The sequence below is a fragment of the Xyrauchen texanus genome, chromosome 44, assembly GCF_025860055.1.
Source record: "Xyrauchen texanus isolate HMW12.3.18 chromosome 44, RBS_HiC_50CHRs, whole genome shotgun sequence".
NCBI classification, from domain to species: domain Eukaryota; kingdom Metazoa; phylum Chordata; class Actinopteri; order Cypriniformes; family Catostomidae; genus Xyrauchen; species Xyrauchen texanus.
This window is the reverse complement of record NC_068319.1, coordinates 28,193,763-28,214,885: the sequence shown is the minus strand read 5'-3', so window position 1 is coordinate 28,214,885 and position 21,123 is coordinate 28,193,763. Positions and strand designations below refer to the sequence as shown.

Genomic DNA, 21,123 nt, shown 5'->3' with positions numbered 1-21,123 from the left:
CCACCAGCCCGCTCGGTTCTCCCGATGGCCAGTCCGCCCCTGATCGGCAACAAAGTGTGACGGCCCAAAATCCACCTTGGCCAAATTACCAGTCCAGCCCTGCCGCATGCCGTCACTCGACGACTCTACTTAACAAAGACTGTATTTTGATAGTTATGGACTTGTTTATGACCATTGTGATCTAGGACGAGTTGAAATAATTCTTTGTGGTAATCAACATGCTACAAATGTCGATTGAGCTCATACTGAACCCGGAAAATCCCGTTAAATGTATAGTTGACCCAAAAAGTCAAATTGACTTTTGTTTCAGACACAAATGACTGGCTTTCTTTTGTAGAACCAAAAAGAGATTTTGAAGAATGGTCACACTGCTCAAAAACACAATAAAGGCAAAAGTATTCAATACGACTCCTCGTTATTTGAACTCTTAGCTGTTATTCACTTAAAATCTTCCTCTTTGTTGTAGTTCTCAAATCAAATATGGTGTCATTAGATGAGTTGCATAAGGTTTGACGCCAGTGAGCACTGAGGCAAATCTGAAACAAAGTATCAAAAGGCATGTATTAATGATACTTGACTGCCCCAGTGCCCATTTCACTTTTAATATGTATCAAAAAATACCAAGGCCAGAAAGTTGCTCTTTTATAAAAGATATTCAGGGTTGGAACAAAATAGAGTAAATAATGACAATTTTCAATGTTGGGTTCACTATTCCTTTAATCAATGATGAAATGAAAGACTTAAAGTTAATACACTTTATTTTTTATCCATTGTATTTTTCAAATGGTAAATGGTCTGTACTTCTATAGCACCTTTTAACCTTAGCGGTTCTATAAAGTGCTTTACATTGTGTCTCATTCACATACACACTCACACACCATTGACAGCAGAGCCGTCATGCAAGGCGCTAGCCTGCCATTGGGAGCAACTTGGGGTCCAGTGTCTTGCCCAAGGACACTTCGGCATGTGGAGTCATGTGGGCTGGGAATCGAAACGCCAACCCTGTGATTAGTGGACAACCCGCTCTACCACCTGAGCCACCGCCGCCCATACTAAATTCTAACAATTGAGTTATTTTACTCAAGGCAGACATGTATGAGAGCTACACATAAGGGAATTATACAACAACACAAGCATTAATATAACAAATGGCAAACAAATTCAACACAAAAACAGTAGTTCAGGAAAAGTTCATCATCCAACACTTGAAATATTCTTTAGGGTGCACACTTCAATGAAATGTCTGGCTTTGAATGACATGGTAAATTAACTGGCGACCAAAGACTGTAGCTTATGACTATAAATGTGGCAAAAAGTCCTGATAAACTGACTCCGTATTTCAAATGTATCACCTTCTTGGTTTCTCTTCTTTACTTGACTTTCTCCGTCATTCCATCTGAAAAACAAAAAAGAAAATATTAATCATGTTTTAGAAAAAAAATAAACTCATTAAATGTAAAAGGAATCCCAATTCTTTAAAATGTCAATAAATGGATAAGAAATGGCTTTCAAATAGAATTATAATGTGCAATTAATTAAATTCCTTTAGATAATACACTTAAGTGCAATAGACATGTTTGATAATTCATAACATTAATGCACAACCTTCAATTGGATGAAAATTAAAACACAAAAGGAAAGCATTACAAGCAACGTTCCCATATACAATATGTTCTTTCCCAGATTTCGAAAGGTTAAAAAAAGAGAATTTGTTAGATGAAATTAACAATATTTACAGGTGACGCTTTTTCCACCACTGTCAGTAGAAAATCACACAATACAAATATAAAAAAGCACTTCTCCAGCACAGCGGCATCCAAGTACAAACCGGCTTTAAGCTCATGGACTACAGGAAATTACAGCTACACGGGCTACAAATAAGAAAAAGCAAGCATTACAGGTAAGATTAGAAGTGCATATATTAACACTGGAGAAAGTCCAGAGAAAGCCGTATCCTTCAAAAAGTAAACAGTTAATTTTATTTTCTGGCTCTCGCCATATTTTACCATTACTTGGTGCCTGTAAAAAATGGCATTACATTAAAATATATTATTACATAAAACCAATCCCAAGAAGATTTAAGAGAAAGCTTAAAGGAATAGTTCACCCCAAAAAGAAAATGTTGTGATCATTTACTCACCATCACGTCATTCCAAAGCTGAATGATTTACTTTCTTCCGTAGAACAGAAAAAGAGAAATTCTAAAGACTGTTGGTCCCTCTTTTTTTATGCAATTACAATAAACAGGTACTGAAGCTTTTAAGCATCAAAAAGGATGCAAAAAGATCATAAATGTGGTCGATGTGAATCATTTGTGAGATAAAGTCTTTATTCTCTAATAATATCCCCTTCCTCTGAGCTGTTAACCTCTGCGACTGAACGTGAAAACCAAATCGGTTTGATCCATAAACCAATAATTCAGACTAGGGTTGTTGATTTGATGTGTTAACGTAGTGCAATAATCATTGAATTAACATAATTAATAGGCATGTGATCAGCAAAAGGACAAAAAAAGCAGGAATATTTTCAAAGACTGTAGCATAGCGAACAACCCCAACTTGCGATGTGAATTGTAATTTGATAAACGTTGGATCATCTTATATTGATGCGCTGTTCAGCTTGTTCCGCACACAGCCGCTAGAGGGTGCCGCTAGCTCACGCATTGTGTGATTTCAATCTTAATTCAATCCATAATGCTTCCTTGATGGATATACCAATATCTTAGAGATCAAAGTCAGCAGGTTTCAAAACATTTTGGATGGTTTTCTCTTTACATGTTCTCTAAGTGCTGCTTTTACTACGATCATGCTGAAAATGACAATTAATTAAAAATAAATATTACATGTTCTTAGAAGTGCCAACCATTCTACATTATTTGGAAAGTATTATTTCTGGATTGTGCATTTAAATTTAGAATTTTTACAAATTGTGTGGTCTCCAAAAAAATCAATTTTGAATTTTAAACCCATCTAAAACAGGCACAAAAACCTAGACTGGTGTAACATCGTTTTGACTGCAAATATAACATCTGTAATGCTTGAATTTCCCCTTAAGAATAGTGTTTTTTAACCTGTCAGCAACTGTGGCAACAGTTCAAACCCATTTTATATCCAACCATATATACATATAAACTTACTTTTCTACCATAGGATAATTCAAGCAGTGTTTGGTAAGTTACACAAAAACAGTAATTGTCTACAACTTACTACTCTAAAATTGTAATCAGATACCTGAATTTACTGATTATTTCATCAAAAAAGTAATTACATTTTAAATACTTTCAAATTACTTTCTAATACACTTTTTACAGAAAACCTTTTGTTTTTCCACTAAATCAACGGCCTTAAGCTGTCACAAATGACAACATATGTAAATTCATATATATTATTTCATAACTATATGTAAAACAAGTCAGAACTATTAGTCTCCAAGTCTTGTTAGCCTATATACGATTATTTAAGTAAATTCTTTTTTACAACTTTGTTTATCTTAAATAATAATTATCTTTATTTGGGGGACTTTTTCAACAAACAATGACATGTGATTAATTACAATTAATTAATCAGAATGTCATATTTTTAGTATATAAGTGAATCCATTTTGGTCTGTTCCTCACACAAAGCTATCGTATGGCTTCAGAATACTTGAAATACAGCGCACGAGTCATATGGACTTCTTTCAATTAGGGCTGTCAATTTAATTTTACATAAAATAATGGGTTAAAAACATTTACGCAGTTATTCATGTTCCCTGACCGCAATACGGAATATTCCTACCATCTGAGTAATTCAAGCTTGTAGTACCACTTGTTTTCTCCAGGGGGCAGTAGGCGGAATTCCAGATGTATAGGCAACACGCAGCTTACACAGAGAACAAACCACACTTACTGAGAGCAGACAACACAAGATAAGAACACATTCTTGCATTCAAACACAGCTTGATGGAGTGCAAATCTGAACACAGTGATCTCAAAACGTGTTCTAAGTTTCAAACTTCTTTAGCTTGACACAGCATCCTAAAAACTGAACCTTTATGACGCAACAAACCAAAGTGAGATGCTCCAAAAGCTTACGGCTGATGCAGGTGTACACTGATGCATCCTTAGACAAGCATTTTTAATAAATCTCGGACTGATTGACAAATTCCGTTGCAAAATGGATTGCTGTGAACTGGAGGCCAATGATTGGCTTATGTTCAATAATATGGAAATAAACAATATATTGCATTCTAAAGCCACTTTTTGTATTGTATTTTTGAATGCTTCACTTATGTGCCAAAATAATGTAATCCATTTAAATTATCTGTATTTCTTTTTATAATACAAATTTTATTTCTAATTTAAATATAACTATTTGTAGTTATTTATTCATTAAATATTGAAATATTGTTATTTGAGGGATTTCTCAGAAAACATTTTTATGCGAATGAATTCGATTAAAAATGTTAATCGATTGACAGCCCTACTTTAAATATATTATGCATCCTTTTTGAAGCTTTTTGAGTAATTGTATGTGCCATGGAAGAAAACAAAGACAGTTTAGCAGAGATGGACCACTTGTATTAAAATGAACGGGAGGAATTGGAATAACAATATGGTGGATAAGTCCCGCCTTAAAGGTAAAAGAGCCAATCAACTTTTAGATACAGACATTACCTGTCAGTCAACTCGTGAATGTTAGCTGGACCAGCCTGAAAAACTTTTTGGTGTGTGTGTGATCTGAGCTAAAGAAGCACAATTTATCGTACTATTCTTGTCAAATTTAACAGCTGATTTGAAATATGTTCTTCGATCATAATTGTTTTGGAGATTTCTGTCTTTCCCCATTCAAGTAGATAGGAGCTGTACTTTTATGCCGCTTGTATGCATAGAAAATAGCTGCCCGGGAATGTTCCAAAGATGGCCGCCAAGTGGATTGACTTGCCTTGACGGGGACTTTGAAGAAAGTCATATATGTTTGGAATGACATGGGAGTGAATAAATGATGAGAGAATTAAAATTTTTAGGTAAACTATTCCTTTAAAAATAAAAGACAAAAGCTTGAGGTGTCCTTTTTATGGTTTTTGTTGCTGTAGTTGTTGTACAATTCGTATACAGGATGTTGGAAGACCATACCAAATGGGAGAATTCGAGAGCGTACGCCTCTCGTACCCTGTCCGCAATGAGCGGGCGTGAGACAATCGGGAAGTCAGCTCATGGCCTGCAAGGAAGTCCCCGCTGGCAGGTACAAACAAGGTATATGTCAGAGTTAGGAGACAACATTCTTCGGTTTTCTTTGGTTGTAAATCCATATTTTCTGGTACCCATTTAGCAGTACTGTACCTGTTATTTTTTACAGTTACAAAATGGCAAGAAACCCCCAAAAACCAGCTGTTACATTATTGCCAAAAGACCGAGGTCTCTATGTTACCACTACTGTAAAGCACATCAGGGTGCTGTGAAAAACAAAAATTAAGCAACGAACAAAAAGATCAAATATGATTTGTTTTATAAACTATGGCTTACTGCAGTAAGCAATGCAATGACGTACCTGCGTGTTTCTGGTAGCGTTTAAACGTTAGTATGGCTTGTAACTGTTTTGATGGCCACCGCGCCGTGGTGATTTGCCGTAACCGCTCTGCTGATCTAAGAGATGGGAGCAGAAAACAGAAACAATGCAAATGACGACTGTTAAATATGTTAGCGTACGGTTGTTGGAGAATATGTCTGAGAAAGACCAATAAAAAGAAGTTCAGCCATGTATGATTACAGAATAAACCCTCAGAATGGAATTAATGAGCCAATTTTGAAAGATAAATCTCTTAGTTTGACGTGATACTTGTAAGATACTTACGTTAATTGTATTCAAACATTTTGCAAAATACTGTATTCTGAAAATATGGTGAGAGACAAAAATTTGTGGAGTGAATGTTTGAAAGTTGTTTATTATTTTATAAAACTGGCCACTGGCCAGTGGTCATTTTTGCATGGCCTACACATTTACATATTCAGTTACTGTCCAATGGATTCAAAGGCACTTTGACAAAGGTGTTTTCCAGACATCCCTTTCTATTTAGCACCATCCTTATTATAATACATATGTACAATATAGCTTTGTGTAAGCAAGCCTTCCCTGTAAGACATAAGCAATTGCAGCAATTATCTAGAGGTTGATCTCAAAGCGCAAGGCATATATGATACAAGCATGTGCATTCTGCTCTCATAATTTAGTGCACAATTGTCATAGTCCAGGTAGAGTACTGACAATCCATGATACAATATATCCTTAGTTTTCTCTCTGCGTTCACAAACAGTATTACATACTGCTGTAGTCACCATATCCGTAGTAGTTGTTGTAACCCGAGTAATCATAGCCCCCGTATCCACCATAGCCTTGATTGTTGTAGCCATAGTTTCCGTAATTTCCATAACCTTGATTCCAGTAATTTCCGTATCCCTGGTTCCAATTTTGATTGGGACCTGAAAATAAACACCAAATTAATTTGACAAGACAGAACAACAGTTGAGGTAACCACAAGTAAATATATAAAAGGATTTATGGAGCTAGAACATAAATTATTTGAATCAGAATTTTGTCATTTGACTTCAAGTCAAGTGGTTTTTATTGTCGTTCAACCATATACAGTTAACACAGTACACAGTGAAACAAGACAATGTTCCTCCAGGACCATGGTGCTACATAAAAAAACATAAGACAAACACAGAACCACATGAGACTACACAGACTAAATAACATACCTATATAAAGTGCACGTGCAAATGTGTGCAAAAAGAAAGTGACAGAGCAATAAATGACTAAAAATGAACAGTAAAATAGGCACAGTGAGAGACCAGTACACAGTAGTGCAAAAAGATTACAGTTTCTAAAAATGACAAATGTAAACATAACATACTATGAGATAGTGTTCTATGGTCATAAGAGTTTGTAAAGGTGTTCAATGGAAAGGAGGAGGCGAGAACCGGCTTTTCAATATAAATAATAGTTAATAGTAAACTTAAAAGAAGACACAAACACACACATGACGGTCTCTCTCCCGCACGACACCCTGCAGTCGACCTTTATACCTCGGAGGCTTGATTAGCCTAATACGGGCCGAGTGTGTATGATCACGACCCGGCCCCGCCCTCTGCCCTGGGAGCTCCCGGCCTGGGGAGCTCCTGGCCTGATGTACACCCCCCCTCCCCCCCTTTCCCTGGGGGAGGGCACGCCTTCTACGCTGTCTGCCAGCAGGTCATCCCCATCTACCTGGACGAGGGAGGGGACAAGGGGAGGGAAACAGAAATAATTTAAATGGAGGGTACTTCCTGTAACAGTGTAGTACCCCCCCAAAACACTAAAATTTAAAAGAGGGTAAAGGCCAACGCAGAGCGACAGTGAGAGAGAGAGAGAGAGAGGAGAGTTCTACTCGCCAGTTCTCCGATATGCCGCAGCTTGTTCCTCGGCCACTCCTCCACCCTCTATCGGACGACAGCAGAGCCTGTCCGGGCAGATCAGAGGCAGTCCTCCAGCCCCTGGCGGACGGAACGCCCCGCCGCATTCTTGGGGAACAGAAGGGGTCTCCCCCGCCCCTGGCAGCGGTTCTCTCGCTCCAGGTGGTCGGCAGTGAGCCCCTCCCCGCTCGCGGTCTTAAACCCTGCCGCGTTTCAGCGGCTGGTAGGGAACTCCTCCGCCCCTGGCAGCGGCCCCGACCGCTTCAGGCGGTCGGTTAGGAGCCCCTTCTCCCCTCGCGGTCGGCGGCCATCGTACTCTTCAGGCGGCTGGGCTCCTCGTCCCCTGGCAGATGGCCGCGGCTGCTCCGTTGGGGTGGACGGTAGTGGTGAGAACTCGACTACGGCGTATCCCTCCTCCTTCCCGGGCTTCGGCACCAGTGTAAAGGTGTTCAATGGAAAGGAGGCGACGAGAACCAGCTTTTCAATATAAATAATAGTAAACTTAAAAGAAGACACAAACACACACGACGGACATGTCCGTTAACGATCTCTCTCTCCCGCACGACACCCTGCAGCCGACCTTTATACCTCGGAGGGTTGATTAGCCTAATACGGGACCGGGTGTGTATGATCATGAACTCCGGCACCGCCCTCCGCCCTGCCACAGAGTTATTGAGGTTGCAGCCAGGTATAAAGTGACTCGTCATTCTTGCTGATGAGACCCACCACGGTCGTGTCATTGCGAACTTAATGATGTGGTTCGAGCTGTGCATTGCTGCACAGTCGTGAGTCAGCAGAGTGAACAGCAGTGGACTGAGCCCCAGTGCTCAGTGTGGTGGTGGTGGTGGTGGAGGAGATGCTGTTCCCGATCCAGACTGACTGAGGTCTCCCAGTCAGGAAGTCCAGGATCCAGTTGCAGAGGGAGGTGTCCAGGCCCAGCAGGTTCAGCTTTCCAATCAGGTGCTGAGGAATGATTGTGTTGAATGCTGAGCTGAAGTCTATGAACAGCATTCGAACATATGTGTCCTTTTTATCTAGGTGCGTGAGGGCCAGATGGAGGGTGGTGATGGCATCGTCTGTTGAACGGTTGGGACGATACGCAAACTGCAGTGGGTCTAGTGAGGGGGCAGCTGGGTCTTAATGTGCCTCATGATGAGCCTCTCGAAGCACTTCATGATGATGGGTGTGAGATGATGGGTAAGAACATCTGCCAGCTGGTCTGCACATTCTCTGAGCACCCTGCCAGGAATGTTGTCTGGTCCAGCAGCTTTTCGTGGGTTGACTCTATGTAGAGTTTTCCTCACATCAGCTGTAGTAAGACAGAGCAACTGGTAGTTGGGTGGAGGACTGGTCTTCCTCTCCACCACGTCGTTCTGCGACTCAAACCGAGCGTAGAAGTTGTTCAGCGCATCTGGAATCGAGGCATCTTTGTCACAGGCAACTGATGTTGTCCTGTAGTTGGTGATGGCCTGGAGGCCTGCCACATGTGCCGTGTGTCGCCGCTGTCCTGGAAGTGACTGTGGATTATCTGGGCGTGTGCGCGCTTTGCCTCTCTGATGGCCTGGGACAGTTTGGCCCTTATATAATAACAGTGAATTCCCGTGGTAAAAAAAAAGGTCTGCATCTAACAGTCACAAGCTCCACCAGTGATGAGCAGTAACCAGAGACTAGCATAGAGTTATTGCACCATTCCGTGTTGATGTAAACACACAAGCCACCACCACCGAATCTTACCGCACAGAGCTGCATTTCTGTCAGCACGAAACGAGGCTAGCCCGTCTAGCTGAATGGCGGCGTCCAGAACTCTGTCGCTGAGCCACGTCTCTGTGAAAACATAGACGCAGCAGTCTCTATGCTTACCACGTCCCCTCCACCGGTCACCGGCATCAGGCGACGCAAGGACTGGAGGCCTGATCTCCACAGCAAGCCGAGTTTGCGTAGCTTCTCATGCAGATCATCATGCAGCTTGGTTGTTGCATTAATCGTATATTTTAGCAGTGTCTGTCAATGGTAGACATGCACACCGGTTTCTCCAATGTCCATGTGCCGTAAAAGTTGGGCTATGTGACAAAAATAGCACCATTTTGGATCTGGAGTGGTAATCTAGTAATTTACAGACAACAGGATTTTCGGCTTTAGAAAATAGTGTATCAGGCGGCGTTATAGGGTTATTCTGAAAATGTAAACCTATAATATTATAATCTGTATATTTACAGCAATTCCACCTAAAAAATCTAAGCTGCTGTTTAAAAACACAAATTTATAAAATAGGCCACAAAAATCTTCAAATGCCTAGAATTCAAATGAATAAAATTCTGATTCCAAACTTTGGAATTCCAAACTTAGCTCCATAAGAATGTTGAAGAAATGTATAGTATGCAGGTTTGTGCACTATTCAAAACAGAATACAGAGAAAATACCAGTTTAATCCTGAATTTGAATTGAGGTACCAATTGAGTGTTAAGTTTGATTAAAAGTAGTTAAAATTAAATAAATAAATAAATAAATACAAATTATATAACTGCTATAAGTGTAATACAGCACTCTCTGTGGATGTATTTTAAAGGGGTCATGAACTGCCTTTTTTTTTTGTGTGTGTGTGTGTACTGTTCTCGGAGGTCCACTTATAATGTTATCAGGGTTTTACATGAAACATAATAATTTAGAAGTAATAGGCAATTTTCTATCCTGTTTTGACCCCCCTCATTGGAACACACCGTTTGAATAGGCATGGCAGATTGCAGACTTGGAATTAAACGCCCACTGGTATAATTGGCTAACAGGACAGCTGTGTGCCCACCGATATAAACTTCTGCATGTATGTAGACTTAATCTGTATATCGGGCCTTATTTGGAGACAGCTAGATATTTAAATGGGGTATAATCGTCATGTGGTACCTCCTCTCCCTCTGGATCTATAGGAGTATCCTCCTCTCCCACCCCACTGCTGCTGCTGTTGGTACTGCTCCTTTGACATGGCCACCTTGATCTCACACTGCACACATTACAAATACAAAAATACAAAACAATTATATTCACAGAAGCAAAGAGAAGCATTTTAGAATGAATCTCATTAACCTGCCATGAATATGTACTCAGAGAAAAGGTTATTTTTAGGAAAATAACATTGTTCTGACGATTGTATTAAATGTTTTGATAATTATAATCCTCAGCTTGGTGAAATGAGTAAAACCAGTTGAGAAATACTTGGCAATCATGAAAAGCCTACTGTTAGGAATGACCAATTGTATTTTAATTGATGGAAGAATTGTTTATTCCAATTTATTGTACTCTCCTTTACATCATGACTAAGAACGCCTTTTCCCATGGTAAAATCATGGTAGCACACTGCCTCTCATTGCGTATTTTCTAGTAAATCTGATCTGAACGTTCTGCATAAAGACTATTCTACCTATAAATACATCTAGTCAATGTCTCTGTCATTATAAGGCATTTTAATTGTCTAAAAGCAAAAAACACAAGTTCCAAAGTTCCAAATCCATTTTTCCAAATTTTGCAGAAAGTTATTTTTTTTTTTACGTTAAAATGTCTAATGGCCGAATTATCTGTGTAAGATCCTACCTTGCTTAGACCAATGTTATGGTACTTCTTCTCCATAATTTTCTTGACTGGTTCCTCCGCTTTAAACATTATGAAACAGAAACCTCGTCTTTTATTGGTTTTATTCTCCATTGGCAGCTCAATGGATTCCACCTGGGCAAAATCCACAGAAAACAAGCAAATCTCAAACACACATTGTGTCATTTTAGCTTAGAATACATAAAAAATGTTATCGAATATAAACCATACCTCTCCATAAGCGTCAAAGTACTCTCTGAGCTTCTCTTCTGGCGTATCTGGGGAAAGACCTCCAACAAATATCTTCCTCACAGGCTCTTTGGACTTCATGGCTTTTGCTTTCTTAGGGTCAATAACTTTTCCATTCAGTTTGTGATCTTTTTGGGTGATCACCTTTGAAAGGGAAAAAATTTATCAAGATTAAACAGGCAATTGCTTTGTTGCATCTCTGGAGCATATCTGAGATACCTTAAAATGCTGCCTGAATAGGAAGCTCACTAGGTTTTATATTTTGCAATATTGCTCACTATAAAAAAAACTATCTGCACAGATTACCTTTTCCACACTTTCGGCATCTTTAAACAGAATAAAGCCAAATCCTCTGGACCGGCCAGTCAAAGGATCCAGTTTTAAAGTGCAGTCGACCACCTCCCCAAATTTGGAGAAGTAATCCTTCAGGTCTTTCTTGGTTGTGTCCCAACTTAACCCACCGACAAACATTTTCCTGTAAAAGAAAAGACTGACGTGAGAATGGACACTAGCAGGTGATGATGGTGATTCACAGAATATCTTGTGTGTGGGACAGCCCGGATCACAGGCTGATTTAGTTTCATATGTATAAAGCTTTTTGAGTTCCCATAAACAGATGTTTATTTTTAAGAGTACATTCCAACACAAATATTAAAATCTCATATTTTTTTTAAATGTATAAAAAAAAAGTATAGGCTTGTTTGATCAAATGTACCAGTATAGGGAGGCATACCATGAAAAAAAGTTAGATTCTCTCATTAAACAACAGGACTAAGGAACGCCTGTGACACAAACCGATTCTCAATACCAGCTTCAATACCACAATAAATAATAACACTAACCTAATCCTAACTAATATGTTAATTATGGAAGAAAGGGTTCAAGTTCTTAAGTAATTATTCAAGACTAGTAAATAGGGATGCACCAATACCACTTTTTCTCTTCCGATCCGATTCTGATATAGGAAATCTCCGTATCGGCCAATACTGATCCTGATCTGTTACCAGTTTTGTTGTTCTTTGCATAATCAATTTAGAAAATCTTTACATTATTGTGTGGAACTAATGGAGTATGCTCTTTAATATGTAATGAAACACCAACCTCTAACTACACATTATTTTAATGTAAATGTATAGCTTATTAAGAAAAACTTTATTCTTAACTAGTATACTGGATAATGTAGCAGCAAAATTAACAGTAATTCCAGTATTCGTCATCAGTTGAAAAGAAGCCTTTTTGTTTAGTCTTTTTGCAAACATTTTTCAACTTGTATCTGGACTTTAAAGGATTCAGATCTCTATTTTGTTCAATTTAGTTGTAAGATATTAGGTCACATTTCATTCACACAGTTATTTTGTGGAACAGCTGGTTGGACGCTAGATGGTACTATGGGTAATTTGCACTATGCAGGGTTAGGGTTTAGCCAACATAAAGCAAGACGCCTTGATTTCAAACTTAGAACTTTATTTTTTATTTATTTTAACTAACAATTCAAATGAAACTGGAAAAAAATCCGTGCAATTCAAATGTGTGATGATTTTACAAATCAGGTCTGGAAGCAGACAATCTGGTTAATCCAAACATCTGCTAGCTGACATGAGACGTCACACAGGTCACATACACTACAACACATAGAGACTGTATCACCTAGATATCACAGAGACTGTGCCTGTTCCCCGAACTACCAAACACAAAACTCTCACTAAATCATTTAGAATTTTTTTTATGAAGGTCAAACTTGAATTAAAGATAAACTTCATATGAAGATAGGGCTACTAAACATTAGATATCTTTCTACCAAATCGTGAATGAAATTATTACAGATCATAATTTGGATGTGCTCTGTCTGACTGAAACCTGGGTTAAACCAGATGAATATACAAGTTTAAATTAATCTACTCCCCCAGGTTATTGTTATAAACCAGGGCTCGCAAAATTTCTAAATCTCTGGTAACCCTTCGGGCAGGCACTCTTCAGATTTTAGTAGCCCAAATAAAAAAAGAAAATCTTTTAAGGTAGAAAATTGGTTAGGAGTCAAAACATCAATCAAAAACTTTTTCAAAACTCAAATATCAATAATCAGATATAAATTAATCAAATTAGAATCATCAATACAAATATGCAGCTGGTTCTAACAGAAACTGAAATTTCTATGAACTTGTGTGTACAGTATGGACCATTAATCAGTCCGTGTCAGATTCTGACTTTGAGATATCAACTGAAGTCACAGATGAGAAAATGCCACTCGATGTTGAGGGCATAGCATCTCCGTCATTAGCTTTCTCCTCCTGTGCATCAGTCTCCACTTCTTTGCTCGTTGTTCTTGCTGGGGTTTTATGTTCCAGGTGTCTTGAACCTCTTCCAGAAAACATCCAGGAACTAACTGCCTTGTCAGGGCAAAAAGATTCAACCGATTCACCATTTATAGAGAGTTGCATGAGGTCATTCAGAGTTTCAGAATGTAGAGAAGTACGATATGATGTTTTCACTCGGTTCATGCAGGAAAATCCTCTCTCACAGATTGCTGTTGATGGACTTAGGGTCAGCATTAATTTAAATCAACAACAAGATATATGATAGGTGTTCTGGATTCTCAGATCTTTGTACAAGCAATCTAGCTTGCTACCCCGGTGCTCTGAAAGGATTTTTAGATTTATCCATTCTTGTGGAATTTTCTCCTTCTCTTCCTCATTTAGCAAACTGGCAAAATGTGTGACAAGATAATCCACCTCTTCATCCCCATAATTTGCCAGCTCTTTTCTGGGGTGGGGAAGAGTGGAATGGTCAAAAACTTTGAAACTCCAAGAAACTCTGCACCAATGGTGTCTTTGTCTGTGCCCTGCTTGGGAGCCACCGTGTGCTTTTAAGGCCACTGAAATGTGCAACTTTCTCACTAAGTAGTTCACTTATTTCAGTCAGGTCTCTTCACTTCTTTGGAGAATAGTAGTACATCTTAAAGATGGTTTTCAGTGTGTCCTAAAATTTTACCAGGTACTCACAGCCTTTAACATTATCCAGTACAGCTAGCTCTAATTTGTGTGCCACACAGTGGATTGTTATGATGTGGGGTATCCTTTGTTTCAGCCTCCCAGCTACTCCTGTTTTCTCACCTATCATCATTGTAGCTCCATCAAAGTTCGCACACACTACTTTCTCCTTCCACGTATCTTCCCTGATACCCATGGTGTTCACTGCCTCATCGATAGCTTCTAAAACACCTGCAGCATTTGAGCTCTTGACTGGCTGACATTTGATCACGTATGTGGATATGTCACCATTATCGCTCACATACCTGACTTGAACCAACTCCTGTTCTATGACATCAGTGTCTTTATTGCCATCTGCAACGATTCACAAAAACTTGCTTTCTTGAATTTCCTTTTCAATCTGGTCTCTTGAGGTTTGTTCTATTGCTCCAATAAACGCTCTGCAAGCATGGTCATTGTGGTAAGTGGAACCAAGGACTGCTAAATTTTGCCAACGGTAATTCATTTTTTGCAACATAGTATGCTGTTCTAAAAAGTTTTTTCATTTTCTTTTTGTGCTTGGTTCATTTTTAGGATGTTTTTTGCAATTGGTGTTCATTCTGGTAAAGACGCTACAGACTGGGCACCAATGCATTTTTTGTGATGCAGGGATTTGTCGTGGGTTCTTTCCTAAAATTACTGGTTCCAGTGACAAAAACACTCGTCGAGTCAGAAATAGTGGGGAATTGACGACACACTCGACAGAGCATTGTGTTGTTTACCATGTCATGTCCAGCCACAGAAATTCACACACAAGTGTCAGCGTTTTTCGCAATGTTTTCCACTGCGCATGCAATCTCTATCACTTAGCAACAGTAAATTAACTGAGAACGACACTGCTTTACAGGGGTGGAAGCACCAATTGTCTTTCCCAAATGTCAGAACTTGCAATTGGATACAGGAGTGATGGAGAAATAATGACTCTTAAAGCTTTGACGCTTTTCATTGATCGTTCCGGTAAAAGATTTTAAGCATCAGGCGTGTTGAAAACAGTGTCACCTTGTGGCAGTTCAAATGTATAGCAGCCATAAATCCGAGCATGTAGCTGTTGTTTTATCCATTAAGCACAAATAAAAGCCTGTCAATGCCAAATGTGTTCATTTTCAGATAATTCTCAAGTGTAGCAATAAATTCAATATAATAATTCCAGAGATTTTTTAGCAAGTAAATGGTGCTCTAATTATTTTGATGCTGTTTATATAGCAGATATGATAGTGTGTGTGTGTGTGTGTGTGTGTGTGTGTGTTTGTGTGTTAGTACATGGATTCGACACATTCTGATATTCTCAACTCTCTTGGAGTCAGACAGAATGTGATAGGACCAACTCAGCACTATAATCATATGCTAGATTTAATTCCGTCATATGGAGTTGATATTGATACTATAGAAATTCTACCGCAGAGCAATGACATCTCGGATCATTACCTCGTTTCTTGTATGCTGCGATCAGCTAATGTTACTCAAATGACACCACGCTATAGTTCAGGTAAAACTATTCTTTCGACCACTAAAGATAGCTTCACAATTAATCTTCCTGATCTATCTCATACCCCAAAGCCTAGAAGAACTTGATGAAATAACAGAAAACATAAACATAGTCTTCTCTAGCACTCTTGATAGTGTCACCCCCCTTTGAGTAATGAAATTAAAGAAAAAAGCCCTGCACCATGGTACAATGATCACAATCAAGCTCTCAAGAGAGCAGCTTGGAAAATGGAGCGCAAGTGGAAGAATAGCCACAGACAGGTACTAAAAGCTGCCTGGTCAGCATATTTTAGGAAACTCATGTAAAATAACCACAAAAATCCTAGGTGTTTATTCATTACTGTGGCTAAATAGGTTAGGAATAAAGCCTCAGCTGAACCAGATATTCAAATATGCATATCAATAGCTTCACTTTTGAAACCGTGTGTATTATAACATTAATGAACCGGCCCCTTTCACTTCCATTGCATGTGCCTTATTGTAACCGCGATTAAGAGTAAAGTGGATGAAGAGCTCATACAAATTATTGCTCTTGATTTGCAACCCTTTACAATTGTTGAGGACAAAGGATTTAGAGCTTACACAAAGGCACTTGATCCATCTTACATTCTTCCAAACATAAAGACCATATCAGCAACACTGTTGCCACAGATGTACAACTCAGTTAGAGCAGAGCTGATGGTCAAAGTGAGCAGTGCTTCTGCTGTTTGTCTGACAACAGACTGTTGGACATCTTTAACAACAACCATTTTTATGGCTGAGACCTGCCATTACACTGATCCGGATCTTAAACCATCATCCTCTCTACTGGATTGTTTTTCATTTATAGAAAGACACACAGCTGACAACCTGGAAGCAGGACTCCAGAGAATTTGGGGAGAATGGGGCATTGCAGATAAAATTGTTGCATGTGTATCTGATAATGCTAGCAACATTAAAGCTGCAATTCAGAAAGCTGGAAGGAGACACTTGCCTTGCTTTGCCCACACTATAAACCAGGTAGTGAGGGGAGGTTTAAAACACATTCAGGGGGCTGTGGCAAAGGTCAAATCTATTCTTGATCACATTCCCAGGAGCACTACTGCATCAGAGCATCTCAGATCAACTCAGGTACTCAGGTAGGGCCTTGAAGAGTTAAAGCCAAACAGGGTGTAGCAACAAGGTGGAACTCTTTTTACATACTGTAAAGATTTTGGCAGCAAAATGATGCCATAATTGACACACCTGCCCTTGTCAGCCCCAGCTGAACAATGGCTGCAAGATACTGAAGCAATTCGAAGTAGTAACAGCTGAAATCAATGCAGAAAGGTTTGTATATTTGACTATAATTTCAGCTTCATACTATAATTTTTGTTTTGTTTTGCAACTTAAACATTGTCTGTCAAAGTTGAAAATATCAGTTTTTCTAAATACAATTTGACTATGGTTTTCTTTGCTTCTAATCGTCACAGGTACGTGACAGCATCTTACGTTATTCTAATTGTGAGGGGGCTGCAAAAAGTCAACCAGAAACAGCAGGAAAGTTTGACCGTGCAAGACTCTGTTTCGGCAATGATGACTTCATTGGCTGCTGACATGCAAAAATGTTTCCACAGCCTGTTGGCAGAGGCAACCCTGCTTGACCCAAGATTTAAGCAGAAGGCCTTTCACAATCCAGCTGCAGCAGATGAGGCCTGCAAAAGTGCTACTGCAGCTCCAGCACTCAAATCCAGCAAGCAGGTGAATGAAACACATGCTCACAGTACTAGGCTTCCCACCCCCTCTTCTGATCAACATTCAGTTTGGGGGGGGACTTTGACAAGAAGGTGGTCGATTCATTCAATTTCAGGAACTCCACATCAGTAGCAATGGCTGCAATGAGGATTTACTTGGCAGAGTCCCTGATTCCAAGGACTGAGGATACACTCGCTTGGTGGAAAGCACGGCAAATGGTTTATGAAGGTTTAATGGACATTATGAAGAGGAGGCTTTGCATAGTGTGCCTGCAGAGAGAATATTTTCAAAAACTGGGCAAATCATTTCAGAGGAGGAACAGGCTGAAACCCAACAAATTTAGACTACGTCTACATTAATCCGGATACATTTGAAAACGGCGTTTTTGTTTCAATACGCTCTCCGTCCACACTAACGTTTTCAAGCATTTTCCAAAAGTTGTTCGTCCACACTGAAACGTATGAAAACGCTTAAATCGCTCATGCGGAAAATCCCCTTTGCATGTACGGTCTGAAAAGCAATTGTCCTCGTGTTCCGTCGCCGGACACCAATTCCGAGTAAACTTCCCTTCGCCTTTGAAGGAATGCAATGTGAAGGTTGTACAAAGTGACATTTATTTTTTAACAACGCTATCAAAGTGAGTATCTGCCATCTTGATTGGATAGATCACATGACTAAAAATGCGTCATCGTTTTCCAAAGCATCCGTTTTCACAGTCCACACTACAATGCGAAAACGGCGTTTTCAAATTTATCCATTTTGGAGTGCTTTTCAAAAAGCTCAGTTTTCACGGACAAAAACGCCATTTCAGTGTGGCCAAAACGGAGAGAATAAGATGCTTTTTCAAGTGAAAACTTATTAGTGTGGACTAGCCCTTAGACAGCTTGTTTTCCTAAATGCAAACCTCCCCTGAAATCAGGAAAATATCATTGTCCATGTGCAATCGATTGTCTGAGCACCTTTTGTTTTTGCATTTTGTTTATGCTGATTGTTTAGTAATGACAAACAATCTACATTTTATAGGCACTTGTAAATGCCAAGTCTCTTGGTTTTGACATGTTATATATACTGTTTTAATATTTTGCTTTGTTGTATTTAAAATATTAAAACTGAGTGTGTTTTTAATTCTGCTTTGTATGTGGTCACTTACAGATACTTTATTTAAATTAAAATGTATGCAAATGTCTCCCAAACTACACAATAAGGCCTAAAAATACAAACACAAAATGGCTAAAATACTTTCTAATGAGGATTATTTTTATATTTTTTTTTTACAAAACATTTTAAGTAAAATGCTAGGGGGGCCTGGGCAGCTCAGCGATATTGACTCTGACTACCACCCCTGGAGTCGTGATTTCGAATCCAGGGTGTGCTGAGTGAAACCAGCCAGGTCTCCTAAGCAACCAAATTGGCCTGGTTGCTAGGAAGGGTAGAGTCACATGGGGTAACCTCCTCATGGTAGCGATTAGTGTTTCACTCAATGTAGTGCGTGGTAAGTTGTGCATGGATCGCAGAGGGAGTCTCTGTGGTGTTATGCAAAACGAGCCACGTGATAAGATGTGCAGATTGACTCTCTCAGAAGCAGATGCAACTAAGACTTGTCCTCCGCCACCCCGATTGAGGTGAGTAACCGCGCCACCACAAGGACCTACCAAATAGTTGGAATTGGGCATTCTAAATTGGGAGAAAATGGTAGCTAACAAAGTAATAAAAACATAATATGCATAATTATATTAATATATAGTTAGAATTAAATAGTAGACTAAAATACAACAGTAAAATCTATTTTCTTTTCTCTTTACATCATTATAATCCTCCTTAGTTTTACCTCATGCATTCCCTTCCAGAGGGACTTTGTTACCTTCTCTGTCAAAGCACTTGCGCTTGTTAAAGTGTTGCATGCTGTCATAGTAACCATGTCATAGCAATGTTACATTCCGTTTGTCCTGTCTCGTTTAAAAGAGGCTTGTTTAATGGAGGACACTCGGTATACTGCAGCCTTCAAAGGACGGGTCCTATCTAGCACGCAGCCTTCCAAACAAGACACAGCCATTGGCTCATTCGGTGCAGAGCACGGAGCGTGCTACTTTGGCTGTGCGTCTTGCGTCATCAACCCGGAACTAAAGTTCGGTTGTTTGAACCGGCTCGACCGGTTACTTGCTGGGATTCGGCTTAAAAGAACAACTCGTTCAAGAATCTGACATCACTAGCATCTTTCAAAAGGAGAGCTTGACGCGCTAAAACCCTTACCGATTTTATTTTCACACTAAAATCGTATAGAATAGATATTTTATCACACTAAAATCATGTTAACGTGTATAATGATTACGTCATCTTGATGCACTTTTGAATAGCATTAATGAACTGGCTCCTTTCACTTCAATCGTAAGTGCCTTAGTGTATCAGCGATTTTTAAATAAACGTGGTGCAAGCATCGATATATCACCGGTCAGTGGATACGAATCGAAATTATATTTTGTGGTTCTCAATATTATGCCACAAATGCTGTCGATTGTTCTTAACTGGTGTTGAACATTTAATGAACAGAAAACACGTCTGCGGTCTTTATGTTTGAATGGACTCTCAAATGAACAGTGAACTGAGAAATTAATGATGTTGTTAATTATGACTGTAATCACCAGGTAATCAGCCGTGACTCACCCCTCATCTTCTTCATTTTTACTGGCATCTATCTTTGAGCCCTCCGTCTGTCCTTGCCCCCCATCATCAGACCCACCGACCTCCGTGATCTGCTCTTCACCCAGAGCCTCTCCATCATCTTCCTCAGTCTTCTTCATCGGATCTTCGCCCGGAGTCTGCTCCTCTGTCATATTTGATCAACTAGAGGCGAAAACGCGCGAATATAAATGACTTCTTGCTGCGTAAATTTGTTGGGTTAAAATGAATGTTAAATAGGTTGTAAATCGGGATTATTACAGTCAGAATCGCCTTCCTTTCCGTTTGCTTAAAGCCTGACAACTGTAAAGGCGTCCATTCACAAAATGTCGGCGGGGCGGAAGCTTGACGCGATGAGGTCATCAAGGGACGTTACGCTACTCGAGCGCTCATTGGCTACATTTTAAACCATCTTCGCTGGCTAGGCAGGCAGCATTTTTAGTTATTTGGGTCGCTTTTTTTTAACAACCATTATTTTTATGTAAACGTGTATGTACTAAACCCCTTTCGAATGCACCTTTAAGCTATCTGTACAATTCAAATTGTGTGCAAATATATTTATGATTTGAACACATTCTCAGAGTTTGCACTTACTATTTGAAAGCAGAGGTGTTGGCATATAAAGCATAACCAAAGCGATTTCCTGTCATGCCGGTGCAGCTCCTATCTACTTGAATGGGGTATCAGCGAATTCTCAAAAACGGTTGGACAAGACTACGACCAAATGGCATATTTTAAATAGGCAGAAAAATCTGAAAACGTGTATCATTGTTATTTTTAACCTCTTATTACCCCCCCCAAAAAAAAAAAAAAATCGTCTGGTATGGCTAATGCGCATGCGCGTAACAGTTCATTGACAGCCGGTGTCTCTATTTGACAGGTGATTGGCTCTTTAATCTATAAGGCGAGACTTCCGTTCTACATCAATTGGGCGTTCCAATTTCTCCCATTCAATTGAATAGAAGT

The 21,123-nt window shown here is 39.4% G+C and overlaps 1 protein-coding gene across 5 annotated transcripts; it reads right to left on the bottom strand.

The window, feature by feature from the left end:
* Positions 1-706: 706 nt before the first annotated feature.
* Positions 707-20,486, bottom strand: LOC127637001 (heterogeneous nuclear ribonucleoprotein D0-like). Of its 5 annotated transcripts, XR_007969657.1 has the most exons (9): positions 20,143-20,486; positions 11,564-11,732; positions 11,240-11,401; positions 11,012-11,143; positions 10,328-10,424; positions 6,302-6,457; positions 5,529-5,623; positions 5,114-5,215; positions 707-1,396 (listed from the first exon to the last, which is right to left on the bottom strand). XR_007969657.1 is itself a non-coding variant. In XM_052117830.1 (8 exons), exons 1-7 carry the CDS (start codon positions 20,310-20,312, stop codon positions 5,556-5,558), a joined length of 954 nt encoding a protein of 317 aa, XP_051973790.1. In that variant the 5' UTR covers positions 20,313-20,486; the 3' UTR covers positions 707-5,215; positions 5,529-5,555. The 5 variants fall into 5 exon arrangements, 4 of the variants coding, with proteins under 4 accessions (XP_051973790.1, XP_051973791.1, XP_051973793.1 ...); XM_052117830.1 differs by having other exon boundaries at positions 707-5,215; XM_052117831.1 differs by lacking the exon at positions 5,114-5,215.
* Between the last annotated feature and the right edge of the window lie 637 nt (positions 20,487-21,123).